This window comes from Protopterus annectens, chromosome 3.part1 (assembly GCF_019279795.1).
Source record: "Protopterus annectens isolate FY-2018-M chromosome 3.part1, PAN1.0, whole genome shotgun sequence".
NCBI lineage: Eukaryota > Metazoa > Chordata > Ceratodontiformes > Protopteridae > Protopterus > Protopterus annectens.
In genome coordinates, this window is record NC_056732.1 from 1,090,042,133 (window position 1) to 1,090,057,324 (window position 15,192).

Sequence of the window (15,192 nt, forward strand, 5' to 3'; positions counted from 1 at the left end):
GGGTAATGTGAATGGCTGTGCCTTGTTTTGGTGACGAGCCTTTGCAGGGAATGAGAGTAATCATAGTTTCCAGGCTGTGGCAATGTTGAGTCCAAACACTTAAGTATCATTGAAGTTTCCTCATATGCAGTCTTGCACATGGAATTAGTAGGATGCAGGATGCCATGAATGCAGGATGCCATGAAGCCCAAAGCCTGCAGAATTTTTCTTGCAGATAACTGGGCCTTTGCTGCCAACATTTTGAAATAGGTAGTCAGTTGCCTTTGTCTGTCATGAGATAAGCCATCTGGGCAGTAGTATTTAAGCTTGCACCCAGCAATATTATCTCTTGAGGGTACTAGTTTTGATTTCTTTTCATTGACTGTGTACCTTAGACATGTTAGAAGTCTTTTCATAAATGCCAGATGCTGTAGAAGAATGTCCCTGTTCTCTGCTTGAATTAGCCAGTCATCCAAGTAAGGATATATTTGTATTCCTCTTTGGCTGCAGAATGCAATTACTGGTGCCGGGCACTTTGTAAAGACCCTGGGCGCAGTAGATAAGCCAAAGGGCAGTGCAGAGAATTGGTAATGCATTGAGCAAGCCTTGAATCTGAGGCATCTTCTGCATAGGTGTCTGATTGGGACATGCAGATATGCCTCTTTTAGGTCTAAAGTCACAAGCTAATCTTTCTTGCCCAGCATGGGCAGAAGCTGCTGCAAAGTCAACATCTTGAATTTTGGTATATCCAGGAATGTGTTCAAAATAGATAGGTCCATTATTGGCCTCCATGCCTGGTCCTTTCTGGGTACCAAGAACAGTCTTGAGCAAAATCTTTGTCCCTGCTCTTGCTCTGGTACTTGTTGAATGGCCCCCATGTCCATGAGGAATGAGACTTGTTTTTGTGCCTCTGCCCATTGATTTTTTGGCAGATCTGGCCAGCAGTTTGCTTTTGGCAGGGTATGGAAATGGAACTTGTAGCCTTGTGACACAATATTTAGGACCCACTTGTCCTGGGTTATAATGTGCCAGTTTTGAGAAAAAAAAGTGCTAATTTTCCCCCTAAGTGTGCTGCTAGGAGATAAGTGATTGGTGCAGGCAGGGGGAAGTCATTGGGACTACTTCCTGTATGGTTGTGATTTGTCTTCTCCAACTTTGGAGGTAGAAGCCCCCCATTGCTTTGAGCGGTATGAACCTTGCACCTGGGGTCTGCCTCTAGGGAGTCTGGATCTGCCCCTTTGAGGTCTGACACAGGAAAGAACCAATTCTTTGTTGGCCAGTGTCTACTAAACCTAGGTGGCTGTACTTCTAAAAAAATCTTTGATCGTTTGCATAGATTTAGCTTTGTCCTCCATTTTCTTTAACACCTCTTCTGCCTTATCACCAAACAAAAGTATGCTGTAAAGCTGCATTTAATAATTTAACTTGAACATGATCAGGCAGATTTTGTTCCTTTAAAAGCATGCCTCCTAATTACAGAACCTGTAACTGCGGCCCTGCAGGTGGCCTCTAAAGAATCAAAACCACATTGCAAAGTATGCCTTCCAACTTGTTCAGCTGCACGCAATAAATCCTGCATTTCCTTGTTTTCGGCACATTGAGACATGTTGCTGATATTTGAGCATATGAAACTGACAGTTTAAGGCCCTTAGCAGATGTGCAAGCCTTTTTCCCCCATCTATCCAGTGCCCTAGCATCTCTGTAAGAGGGGGTAGGGTTTTTTGCAGTGGAAGCCTTAACTCCTTTGGGACCCTGAGAAATAGTTTCTGGGTCTGCAGCAGGGTTTTTAAAAAGGAATTTATGAGAGTCAGGAACCCTGTAATATCGGTCAGGCTTAACAGGAGCTGGAGGGTAAGGATTCAGGGGTAAGACTAGACTCCGAAAACACATCTACAATGTCTAACACAGGTGGGATGGCTAGTGGCTTGTGTGGAGGTAGTAAAAGGAAATCCCTGAGCCTCTTAGATTCTGAAAAATCTTGGCTCTCCCAGTGGAAATGCTCCCTCATGGTATGTAAGGTTCCCCAAAAGAATAGTCCTCTGGAGGAGAAGCTGAAGCTATAGATCCTTCAGCATCAGAATCCTCATAGGGGGGGAAGAGAATATTCCTGATCAGAAGAGGAATCAGAAGAAATGGAAACCTGATGATTCATAGTCAGTCTCTTGCCTAGGCCTCTTATCAGGAGGGGGATGGGAACCCCTGATCAAGGTAATAGTCTTCGGCCATTTTGAGCATCTGTTTTTTGGGCATAGAGGCCTGACAGTTTCTTTGCTTTAGAAGGTGCTTTAGTCTTTGCCTTGGAAGCTGAAGTCAGTTTGATGTAAAGGTGTTTAGGCCTGAAGACACCCTCAGAAGCCGGTGCCTGCTCAGTGGCTCTGGACCCATCTGAAGGTATAATATCAGAGGCTCTAATACCTTGAGTTTCCAACGGCATGGCCAACTCCACGTGGGAGTCAGTGGCGGCTGCGAGTCTAAAGTAGTGGGCGTCAGGGACTGCGAAAGCACCTGAGGACCAGCGAACCAGTGACTGGCTTAGGAGAAGCTTAGTAGTTGGTTTTGGGCCTCTGTTGTCTTTCCTTTGCGTTTTTTGTGAACTCCAGTAGTCGTATGGCTATCAGATGACATTTCTGGATAATTAAACTGGTGTCCAAAATAGTTTAAAGCAAAATCATACCAACGCTTAATAGTGCGTTGGTTAAATCTAGAACAAAACAGACAACCAGAAACGTGATCAGGGCTTAGGCAAGGAATACAGTAAGAATGAAAATTCTTATGAGGCATTGCTTCCCACAAGAAATGCAATTAACTTTCTGACATCGGTCTGGAGCAAGAAAAAAAAGTTTCCCCAATGGGGTACTTATTGAAGACTTTGGATCTGAAATCTCAGGAGTCGGCCGACTGGCACTTGCGAACTGCTTCTGCTTCAGGCACCACGCAGCATGAAAGACTGAAGAAAATAGCGTTGGCTGCTTCTTTTATACCCCCAACGACCTGTCGTCAGGGAAGGGGTGACAGCAGCTGACGCAGGAGCCAAGACTTTGGAATTCAGGCCGGCTGAGGGCAACCTGCCAGCAAGATTACACAAATGTAATGACTGCAACAGTGAAACACGAAAAACATCTGGCTAGGCTTCATCCAGAAAATGCAAGATTTTTAGTTGCAGGTTTTCTTGCTTCCTTAAATACATGCTGCACATCCACATGGAAGCAGTGCTTAATGGTATCAGGAAAAAAAAAAATTCAGACTGTCAGTTGCATTTGCTCCAATTTGGGGTGTTCCACTTGCCCTTGCTGTGTTACCAGGTCCAATCTGTGAGGAAGCTTATAGTAATTGCCCTTGGCCAATTCCATTGAAAAGGGAGAAAACTTTGCCTGGACAAGACATGGATTATGACAATGATCTTTGTTACTTCTAAAGATTCAGATAGCGTTACCTTGGAAATCATTGGAAAGGGTTGAAATGAATACAGGAATATTCCTGACCATGGTAATGACAGTGAGACAGTCTTCCAAAACACAGCTACAAGGATGTCTTAAACATAATTTTTTCAATTGTTTTGGAAAGCAAACAGATGTAATCAAGTGTCCCCCCAAATCTGGATCAAGGCATGGAAGACCTCTGCACATAGGTTTCACTCATGAGTGTCTAGGATAGGCTTAGTCCGTCACTATTTTGCTCTGACAATGTACAGGGCCTTAAAGTCAGAACACTGTAGTCATCCCCCAGGCCATCACTGGCAAACAGGATAGGACATAATACCCCCTTGCTTGTTCAGGTATTGCATCATGCTAGTGAGAAGACAGCAAGTGGTGAAGAACTTAAGGCATGAATCACTGTCATGATTTCTTACATTAATGTGCTTTGGCATGTCCCAAGAACCCCATGAGCCCTTCACTTGAACCTCCATGGACACTACTCCCCACACCAAGCCTGAAGAGTCCCATCTGGGCAGACTGGACTAAGGTCTGGTGAGAGAAAGGGAGTCCTGGATTCAGGCACAGTTCATCCCAATGCTGCATTTCTCATTTCACAAATCCCAGTACTGATACCTGGAAAAGCCAGGGGATGAAGGTGCTGGGTCCAACAACCCCCACCCCCCCCGGTACAGAAATTCCAAAATTTTCCTGACATTGGGAGCAATAGGAATACTAGTGTCCAAGATCTAGAGTCACCATGAAACACTGATCTGGAAGCAACACTAGGTCCCAATTAAGGTTTGCATTTTGAGTTTTGGAACATTTACAAAAATTGAGAGGCCAAATCCAGGCCAGGTCTGCAGGAGTGCTCCTGTTTTGGTGGCAAAAAGACCAAGTAAAATCTTTTGTCGTGGTGGTTCTATGACCCCTACTTCTACCACGTGATTGAGAACTAGAGGAAACTGCTCTATCTGGTCTGGTGAGCTTGAAGGAATTCCCCTAAAAGGGGGAAGGTTTACTATCCACTGACAAGAGTATCCTCTAAATTATTATGGGAACCCATTTGTCTGAGATTTGCAGCCAGGCAGCACAGCTGAGACTGTCTTGGGGGAGAAGGAAAAAGGACATGGGGTAGTTTGTGACTCTGCATATTTTTCTGAAAGGAACTCCTCGTTTGGTTTCATAGAATTAGCTTCCTACCATTCCTCTTGGATGCCTGAATTTTGTTTGGCTGGGATTTTGTTTTACCCCTTGAAGGAAGCTGCCTCGTTTAGGGAGAACTTTGGGACATCGAACATCTGAGATATCCTATGCATTAAGTTGCCTCTAGTCATGCTCGAGTATCTAACAAAGGCCCCAAACACCAGTAAAGCATTGCAGAAATACTGAAAAATCAGCACTGGATCATGTGAAGAGTCAGACTTTCTGGATGGCAGAAAGACTGAACACTTCTTGTGACAGCTGAAGACTTCTCTTAAAATATGCCCAGCTAATCAGTAGTCACAGGGAGAAAAGGGGGGAAGCCTGGGCTTTTGAAAGATGGCCAGTACCAAGTTACATTGGCAGATAACCAAAAATGTTACTGAAGCAGTAGGAACAAGGAGCATCCATGGGGGTTGCAAATGTACCTCACTGATCTAATTTCTGGTCAAATGTAGGGAAACCTTCAGACCCAGAATGGGTACCATCAGTTTCCTGAAGCTCTTCTATGCATTTCAAAAGAATGGTCATGTAGAACTTGGTAAATTCTGTTGCAGAATGGATACAGGCAGGCTTCTTTTCTGAGCTAGTTATTTCCAGAGATTTTAGCCTGTGATGGAATGTCCTACTAAATCTGGCATCATGTGGATAACCATCCAAGTTGTGTTTGGCCTTAAACAAAATACACATGGAAATTTCTGGAGTATGGAAAATATCCACACAAATTTTTTCTTTACTCAACCTCACTGTCAGTGACAGATATCTAGTAAGAACTTTAAAAATCTCTAGAAGGTCCTTATTTGTAACTCTGGAAAGCAGTTTGACACTGAACTGAAGACAGTACCGCAAGCAATGAACTACAACAAGACATGTTTGAAGATGGCATTCACCACTGATGTCCCAACATCTGAGATGGAGGGATTTGGCAGAGGCCACTAAAAGGCATGTATAGCCTTGGAAGATGGGTTGGCCAATGGGCTCCTGCAGACTGAAATTCCAGATGGCTGCAGATATTGCCATCTCAGGTCTGAGTTTTCAGATTAATACTTTTCCAGTTGTTAAATTGTAAATGTCCACATTAATGCAAACTGCAAGTGCTCACCTTAGTTTGCTTTAAGGCTCATAGTAAGCGAGAAATATGGCTCTGGTAAAGGAAACATGGGGTGGACACTGCTACTTATGGTGGCACATTCAGTCGATTGGTATGATTAACTCTGGATATGAGAATACAGAGGACAATGAAACAGCTGCCTGATAATGGAAGACTACTTTAAAGGTATGCCAGTGATGGAATTGCAATATGCATCATTACATGTGCAGACATTACTTTCTCATTCAGGCAATCACTGGAAACTGTCAATATGCAATTTGACAAACCGCAATTTACATTTCAAGGTGCAAGGGGGGGCAAGCATGTTAATTTATTCACAACTGACGGATGGGATTTTGTAAAGGATTAATGCTACATGCAAGCCAATGTCAAGTCGTACACCTGCAACTGCCTTTTAGGAGCCATACTTGGTTGCCTACCCTGCTAGCATTTGTATCTGCAGCTTGAACTAAACAAGTTACTCTAACAATGATGAGAGTTCTGGAGCAGGACGGTTAGTAAAATCCAGAAAACATCCAGTCATAGCCCAGAACTTGAGTGTCTTCCCGTGTTATTGATTTATTTTAACAATGAAATAAGCTTTGAAGTAAGCTTTTAAATATGGAAGTGCAATACAGGAAAACCAATGTGATGAGTAATGAAAAAATTAAAATGATCAATATAGCCTACCCTTTCACCAGCTGCTTCACATGCAGGGCGCAAAAGATTAAAGGAAAAAAAACACACACTTCCTGTATCATCTAGATTTTTTTATTTTAAGTTAGAATGATTTCCTAAACAAAATTCACTTTCAGTTACTAACACTGGTCTACATGAAAATCTAAAAAAGGTAAAAACACAGAATATATGAACAGATTTACATTAAATGAATGATATACAACTGGAAAGAGGAGGTAGAAGTTTTCATTCAGGCTCTTAAAATTCAAACAAACAAATACACAGGCTGACCAAAACATTACCAAGTTCAAGGCACACAAAATGCTGTGGTCACAACAATACTGCAAATGTGGGACACATTTCTCAGAGTGTTTCGCTAATCACTATACGAGGCCTTGTTGCACCTCTACAAAAATGCCCATACTGCACTGATCCAATGCAAACATTTACTAAGCAGTATCAACTACTCCTGGGCATGCAGATTTTAAGGGTAGAAAATTGTGTTTTGCTCCTCAGAAATAAGATGCAAAGGATGATTTGATCAGTTTAAAGAATAGCCAAACAGGATGTCCACTTATGTGGCTGGAAAAATTCTCACAGGAAGCATGGCACAACCAAAAAATGGTTTTCTTTGAAGAAATAGTCCAGTACTAAGAAATGACATTTTAGTAATCTAAATATAGTAGCTGCTTCCTTTCCAAATATTTCTTAAAAATATTGTACGCATTCTGACATGTTTAACATTCAAGTCAAACCACCCACTCAGTATTCATTCCCCCTCGCATCTTTGTACAGTTGCCAGCATCTTCTGTTCTTAGTGTTGCTTCACCACCGGTAAGTGAGGCAATCAGCATGACAAATTAGTCCTTGAATTTCTTTGTTTTACTTCACTACAGTACTTAATATACCCCAATCTAGTGGCACTAAATTTACAACTTTAGACCAAACATAGCAATCATGGATGCCAGGGTAAATGGTTTCACTCAAATTTACTTCACCTCTGACCTACATTATAAAGGAGAATGGTCCAGCTGTAGAACTGCAACAGAATGACTGCAGGGCTGTGCAAATTTGTATCCTAAAATGTGTCCGCACCTGCTACAAATATGCTGTACACTACTGCAGAAAGTAGCGTAGCTCCAAATGCAGCTAAGGAGACTTCTCCATGTAACAGCCGATACAGCTTTGTTAGAATAACAATGTTTGCCACAGTATTTTGTGAACACTGTGGCTTGTGTTTTCCACTTTATCTACTTAGTTATTTGTAGTGCTAAGGTATACTGCATACCTTTCGTCAGATCTGCCTGTGCCTTGAATATTTCTTTCCACACTGCAGAAATCCAGCACAGGGGTGATCACAACTTATTAGGTTCCTCTCCCATGAATAGGAGAAATTTGCACAAAAATGTGTCTTTCATTGCTCCACTTAGAAGCTTGTGTTTTAAGTGAAATAAAACTGAAAACAGTCTGTCCATTTCTTTAGTACACGTTTTCAAAACGGGTAATAAAGTTACAGAACAAGCTACACTGATTTTTACATTAAAAAGGTTAAGCTGCTAGTAAGTGTTTAAAAGCACCAATAATATTAAAAACAAACAAGTGCAGCAACACCAGCAGCAAGATCACTGTGTTACACAGTACCCAGAACGGATCCATGTTATACAAAATTTCCAAGTTGAAACCAATTCCAAAGAAAAAAAAAATCTCTAATCTCAGAAAATGTATACTGGTTTTCAAAATAAAGACTGCATGAAGAAAAATACCACAGTGCAACTCTAAGACAAGGGAAAAAAAGTGACTAGATTGTACATACAGTGACAATGACACTAAAGGATGCTTGCTCTAATTAACGGTGCATTATTTTCCAAAATACTTAAGTCAACAAGCTGAACCCCCCTTCAGTACACAGGTTTATTTATCCTGCAGAATGCCACGGTAAACTAAAACCATTTTGTATCCGAGAAGTGCAACACTCAATTCAGTCACTGAAGTTGAATACTATGTTTCAAAATGTTTGCAGAGTTATGTTCATGTTAACTCAAGTACACCACAATGATGCTCAGGCTAGAAGTCCACATTCTAAATTCCATTTTTAGTTTCATTGTTGTTCATTGCTTGCTTCCGCTCAGCGATAAATGGATACATACACTTGTCTGCTCCTAAAAACCGGTACATACAGACAACAGCATCAAAAGGCAAGACACTGGGGAAGGAGGAAAAGAAAAAAGTTAAGAATCTGAAATAAGGTAAAACAGCCATGCTTTAAAAATGTTTTGAGGGTAGATTTAAAATGTAAAGGTAGTGGCACATACCCAACAAAAAAGGAAACCTTCTTTAATGAAGACAATATCAAAGTATAAGCATAACAGATTTAAGAAAAATCATTGCAATGATGTACACAATAAAACTACTCCTGAACCCACAAGTGCCACAGTATTAACTGGAATACTACTCATTACAAACTAAATTACTATTGTCACCTGAATGGAGACAAATGCCAGAAAGATTAGGCAGTGAATATGGTCTCCCTTATATAGCTTCTATGCAGCAACACATCAGTCCTATTTGGTGCAGAATGATATACTCTTTCTTGAAAGCTTTCTCTGTAGCTATAAACACTATTCTCTCAACATACAGCTAAAGGTAAAAATTAGGACATCTTCAGACTCATGAATCCTTGTAGTTTTTCCCTTTTCTACAAGGTGGCTGCAACTTCGACATTCTTGAGACGCAACATCTGAAAATACAAACTTGCTGAAATGACTAAATATGTGGCAAAGACCAGTAATTGTGTTAAAGCATTAAAGAAGGCAGAGGCTCCAAATATACATACTTTAAAACACAGAAGTACTGGGGAATATGAATGGTATCCTTAACATATACCATAATGAGAAAAACAGGAAGTGTCAAAGCTGACAGACATCTGAAGCATGAGGGAATGAAGCTAAACTGGTGCTCAACTTCAAGGTTATCATTGCTTTGTCATGGAGACAGAAATACACTGTACAGAATACAGTGGGCAGAAGCTGGATCCACACAAGATAAGTAGCAACTTTAAATGAAAACAGGATCAGCTATAGGAGGAAAACAGATGGTTACAGTGAAATGCCTCCTTCCATGGCCTTCTTTCTGAATATCTACATGTAAGATGGATAGCCATAAGATAAATAGGCCTGTCAAAATGTGTAAGAATTAGAAAAAAAATGAGTAATAAAGCACATCATTTTAGACTACACTGCTTTGTGACAACAAGCAAACTTGAGATCTTAAGCACACCACCTGGCAGGCACAGACAGTGGTGTCCTTTCTATTCATCTGCCTGGAAATGTCAATTTACCTTCACACTATCAGGAGAAAAGTTCTAGACTAAAAATGGACATCTTAAAATGTAGGTATTCCCAGTCCCTACATGGTATACTCTAGCACTACTTTGCAACATCAAGAGATCTGAAGTTGAAAGGTGCAACAATGACAAAGCAAATGAGTGCTTGGCTCTGTGTTGGTGGGGATGAAGTTCTGAGAGTCTGGGCTGAGAAGGGGATAGGGAAAGTCTGGGTAAACCTGATCACCCACCCCGAGGGAAGAAGACAGTTGGTGTGCACCCACAAGTACTGACAGGCATTTCATGTGGCAGAGATCAGGGATAGCATACGGCAGAGTCCTTGTCCACTAAGCTAGAAAAGGCAGATGCATGGAAACATCTGTGAAGGGGACAGCACCACAGGCCCCATTTTGCAGATGTGCATATATCAGCCACTAGTGACGCACTAGGGATGCATACAGAGAATCCCATAGTATTATGCATTATGTGATGCTGCATACTGTGGGGGGGGGGGGGTAATTGAGATTCCCAAGTAAGGGAGAATACAGTCCGACAACAGCAGCTCATTAACAGAACACCAGGGGGAGGGGAACAGAAAAAAGATATAAAGAAGCACAAGTGAATTAAACATTACTGACAGAATGGCTAAACATCTATATACACATTTCTTATTCATAAAGTAGAAAAGACAGGAAGAACATGTTCGCATACTGCCAAAACTCAAGCAATTATCCCAGAGGTGGGAAATGTACATTCCTGAACTGCAAAATTGCAAACAAGAATTCTACAACTAAAAGTTAGAAATGCAGCTTACAAGGAAAAGCACTGCTGAGGATGACGGAACTGAAAAGGAAGTCAACTTAACTACAAATAGCAGTTGTGAAGTTCACAATGCAAATGTGTATAGATGCAGTCAAAGAAGCAACATGCCTGATGATATGTAAACAATATCTCATACATTTTTTTTTTTTTGCTTGACTGTAAGAGGACAGAATTTCTGGCAAAATTATGCATGCCCATCATCAGTAGTATAAAAGAATATCAAGCCTAATAAGAAATTCTCCTCATGTGATCTATACAGGATGCATACTTCATTCAGGTCCAGGATATTGGTATCAGTCCTGGAACAAAGTTACTATATCATATTGTGCTATTCACTGCCTATTAAAATGCAGATCAATGGATTTCAAGTAGAGACAAATCAGAACAGGATTATAGCAGGCAATCAAATAAGGAAAACTCCACTGACAGCACTGGGGAATTCCTGAAAGTATGCAAAGGGCGAAACACAGTTCCTTTCTAACTAATTAAAATGATGCCTATAACCACAATTGTTACAGCATTACAAGGACAGAGACCCCACAGACATCCATTATATATTCTTGGACACCATAAAACACTGCTAATTACTTAATATATGGTAAAAAGTAGAACATGGGGCAAAATGTCCAAGTTACACATGGAACAACGTTACTTTAACTAGGTGCAGAATTATGTAGATGTTAAATATCCTGGAGCCAACATAATATATGTTTGCACAAGCACAGGAAAAAATATACTCTCAGCTCTGATTTAAAAATACTTTTAAACTCTTAACAACCCTGAAGAATTCTTTCACTCAGCTTTGTTTAAAAAGCTTACTTTCTTTAGGAGGAAGAACAGCTCTCAGACATGCTACAGAACAAGGGTACTATAAAACCTTATGTTGATGCAGCTAGGGAGATGTCTAATGGTAACTACAGTGTTAACAGAAGAGCTTCGGTTTCACCTTACCAAAATCCTTCAAACAGGCCAGTTTACATGTAGTAATGGAGCTCCTCCAGCATTTTATTTTCTTTAAATGAAAGCCTGTTATGCTCACAGATGACTTTACTTTTGAAAGACCTCAAGTCCACCTAAAGTTAGCCTCCCAGGAATTAAACCGGTGGGATCAAACTTCTTCCAATAATCACACAGGCACTCCTGCATGGACTTAAGTGCCCACCGTTTATTATTGAAGGAAAAAGTGCTCAGTCAGACACATACTTTGCCCAGAATGTGCCAACTCATTACTTCAAGAAAAGGCTACTTTTATAGGAACTACAGAGCTGGTAGTGAAACTTATTCCTCAAAATGATCAACTGTGGAAAATTTCTGGCAAGAAATATAACAAATCACATGCTGCATGGCACTTGTTTTACCATCTTCTCCCAGCTGTTGCAGAGTTCAAATGACTCATTACGTTAGAAAGCAATTTCTCACCTCAACACACGGTCACAGAACAACTGCAGATATAAGCAAAGTCCACATCCCAGATAGGAGACATTGGTTTCTTTAGTGAACTCTAATACAAGATCCGTTTAAAAATACTGACTGTGGGGACAGTTGCCAAAAGGGACTCCAGGAGTTAAGCAATCTCAGTCTGCAGAAAAATGCACTTTCATTACAGCACAAGATAAACCCCCTGTCAAATCAGGTTTGTTGGTAGTGCAGGGCTTGCTTTGCTGCCTCAGGCTGTAAGCCACATTCACTGCAACAAATATGGAAAGGGTCTTCTGGTCTAAAATGAGAGGAAGTAAATATGGAATTTAGAAATTGGGCAATGCTGCTGCAGCTATATTTATAGCAGTAAAAATGGTGGAATTTTGTTACTGCTGCTAAGCATAGTTTACATCAGTCAAGTAACAAGAGTGGTTGTATGTCTTGGAGGAAAAAAAAGGAGCAGGCAAGAAGCAAATAGAAATGCTTGAACCTATATAAACATCTCCAGCAACTACAGAATGGGATTCAGACCAATCTGAAGTTACTGCTGATAAACTGGACATCGTTATGGCTGAACAGCCGTCTGGTAGTTCGTGCAAATGAATAAGGCACCGAGCTGTTAAGGAGCTGCTTTGTGTAGTCCAGGGTACAGAATTGTATGCCTTCCTTCTCCAGTTGCTTACTGGGAGATTCTAAGTCAGTGATATAACCAGAATGTGCACCTAGGTTGCCCCTGAAAAGGGGCAACCATCTCCATTGGACTTACCCAGTTAATAAATCAATAGTGAAAAATCAACCCTAAACTGACAGCCTTAGGCTGTGATTTTTCCTTAAAGTATGTCAGCAAACAGATGTTACCTTACCATTCCAACTAGGTGTTAAGTTGCCAGTGTGATGAGAGATGTAAATCATGGTAATATATGACTATGTGGTCACAAGCCAAAGACTGACAGGCTTGTACTGTAGTTAGAGGAATAGAAAGCAAGATCTGGGTTTTGCTGATATACCATAACAGGAAGAGTGTTATGACTGAACAGTATATTATCACTTTGTGAAGTGAATGGACTAGTCTGCCAACCAAGGCAATACAAGTCGAGAGAATTTGACTATTCCTACCTCAGCATCCCAGGCTAAAGATACTATAACCCACTTTTGTTCCATCTGAAACTTCAGGCACAACAAAGAATTCCAGTTGCACTGGTTCCCAGAGAATATGCTTCTCGGGGAACAGTAAAGATTTTTTGCGAACAAGATTTCCCGTTTACCAGGCAAATCTTTCCATCTGGCAATTAAATTGCACAGGCACAAAAGATAAAAATTTTATTTTTACCTGTTCAGCTTTTTTTTTTTATTTCTGCTTTGACCAAGTTCATCCCAACCAGCTAGCTGTTTCTTTTCAGAGCAAGCCAAAGGTGGTATTTATACCACTAGAAATGTATACTTGGTACAACTAAAATTTCTCCATATGGTGGTGCCAGATACAGATTCAGAGGAGGCATACAGTAAAAGTTTAACACTGCTTTAGCAGAGGTTAGCTATGCAGGCATCAGAATAGACAGCTTTCTCAAAGGACCCACATTGTCACACAAAACAGAAGCCTGCCTTTTAGCTGCAATGTTTCATAGAAGGTTGGCCAGAGGGATGGCAGCTTTCCAATAACCTAGGCCAAGGCTCAACAGCAGCATGGATGTTTGGGAATATTCTGGAAGAAAGAAGCCTGCATCTATAAATGGATACCTAAACAACCAAAATATAAAAGGCCGTATTATCAACCACAAAAGGTAGAAACACAAAACCCCGAATATACTACAATCGTCGTGGGTGGGGACAAGCCAACCAAAAGCCACCCACAAACCCCTGCTACCACACACAAGCCACCCACCCACAAACCCCTGCTACCACACACACACACAAACCCCTGCTACCACACACACACACAAACCCCTGCTACCACACACACACACAAACCCCTGCTACCACACACACACACAAACCCCTGCTACCACACACAAGCCACCCACCCACAAACCCCTGCTACCACACACACAAAAGCCACCCACCCACAAACCCCTGCTACTACACACACACAAGCCACCCACAAACCCCTGCTACCACACACACAAAAGCCACCCCATCCACAAACCCCTGCTACCACACACACAAAAGCCACCCACCCACAAACCCCTTGCTACCACACACAAAAGCCACCCACAAACCCCTGCTACCACACACACACAAAAGCCACCCACAAACCCCTGCTACCACACACACACAAAAGCCACCCACAAACCCCTGCTACCACACACACAAAAGCCACCCACAAACCCCTGCTACCACACACACACATGCCAACCAGAAGCAACACACACAAGGTAAAAAAACAGTCCCTGTTGTAGAGCGGTAAAGAACTTCAACCTTGTGTTTTAACCTTTTGTGGTCAATGTTATGTTACAGCCTTAGATATTTGGTCATTTGATCTTATGAATGCATCCCAAATTTAAAATAAGAAAAGGTGGTATGTATGCAATTTGCTATCACCTACCTCCACTTTTCGGGGAGAACAATGAGTGAAATGTATCAAAACTAATGTCATATGGATCATAGAATACTAAGCTAACAACATTAATGAGCCTTTTTAAGCCTAGTCATGCTTCCCAAAAGTGTTGTATTGGCCCCTTAAATTTTTTTGTTGTGGGTGTATACATGGGCAGGAGTGGAAGAGCATTTACAATCTTCCCTCTCAAATAGAGACAAGTGCCAGACCCAGGGTAAATTTACAGTTCCCTTACCTTGATCCAAGTTTTGCTCGAATAAGTGCAGGGAAGAACTTTGCTTCACATGGATGGGAAGCCTGTTCCACAGAAGGGATTGCCTGAGACACATACCGGTCCCTCCAGCATGTCCCATTTATGTTGCAGGTGAGGTTTTAGGTCCTTGGATCAAACGTTGCTAAAGCCAGTTTTTGTGGATGTGCAGGTCTGCCAAGGCTGGATCACAAGATGCTTTGAAGGCCAAGTACAGGTCACCACCCAGCAGCCTCAAGATAAGAGGACAAGGACTTTAGACAGTCTACACAGGACTTGTTCCTTTTAAAAAATGATACATGGTTTAGAAGACCTCTGTGGAGGCTCCAGTGTTGCATATGCCTGGTCAGGTAAATGCCAAAGGGGCTTTGAAGTCAATGATTGCTCTATTGTACTCTGTCCTCATAAGAGCAATGACATATTTGGATCCGAATGTCACATCCTTGCTTTCAAGTTATGCAA

General features: G+C 41.4%; 1 protein-coding gene across 1 annotated transcript in view; it reads right to left on the reverse strand.

Annotated features, from left to right (window-relative positions):
- Positions 1–6,440: 6,440 nt before the first annotated feature.
- The window catches only part of RDH10 (retinol dehydrogenase 10), a 140,430-nt gene continuing 131,678 nt past the window's right edge, over positions 6,441–15,192 (reverse strand). The window contains exon 6 of the mRNA XM_044067228.1: positions 6,441–8,566. Coding sequence (XP_043923163.1) covers positions 8,443–8,566 — 124 coding nt within the window. The 3' untranslated portion in view covers positions 6,441–8,442. The remainder of the gene's footprint in view (positions 8,567–15,192) is intronic.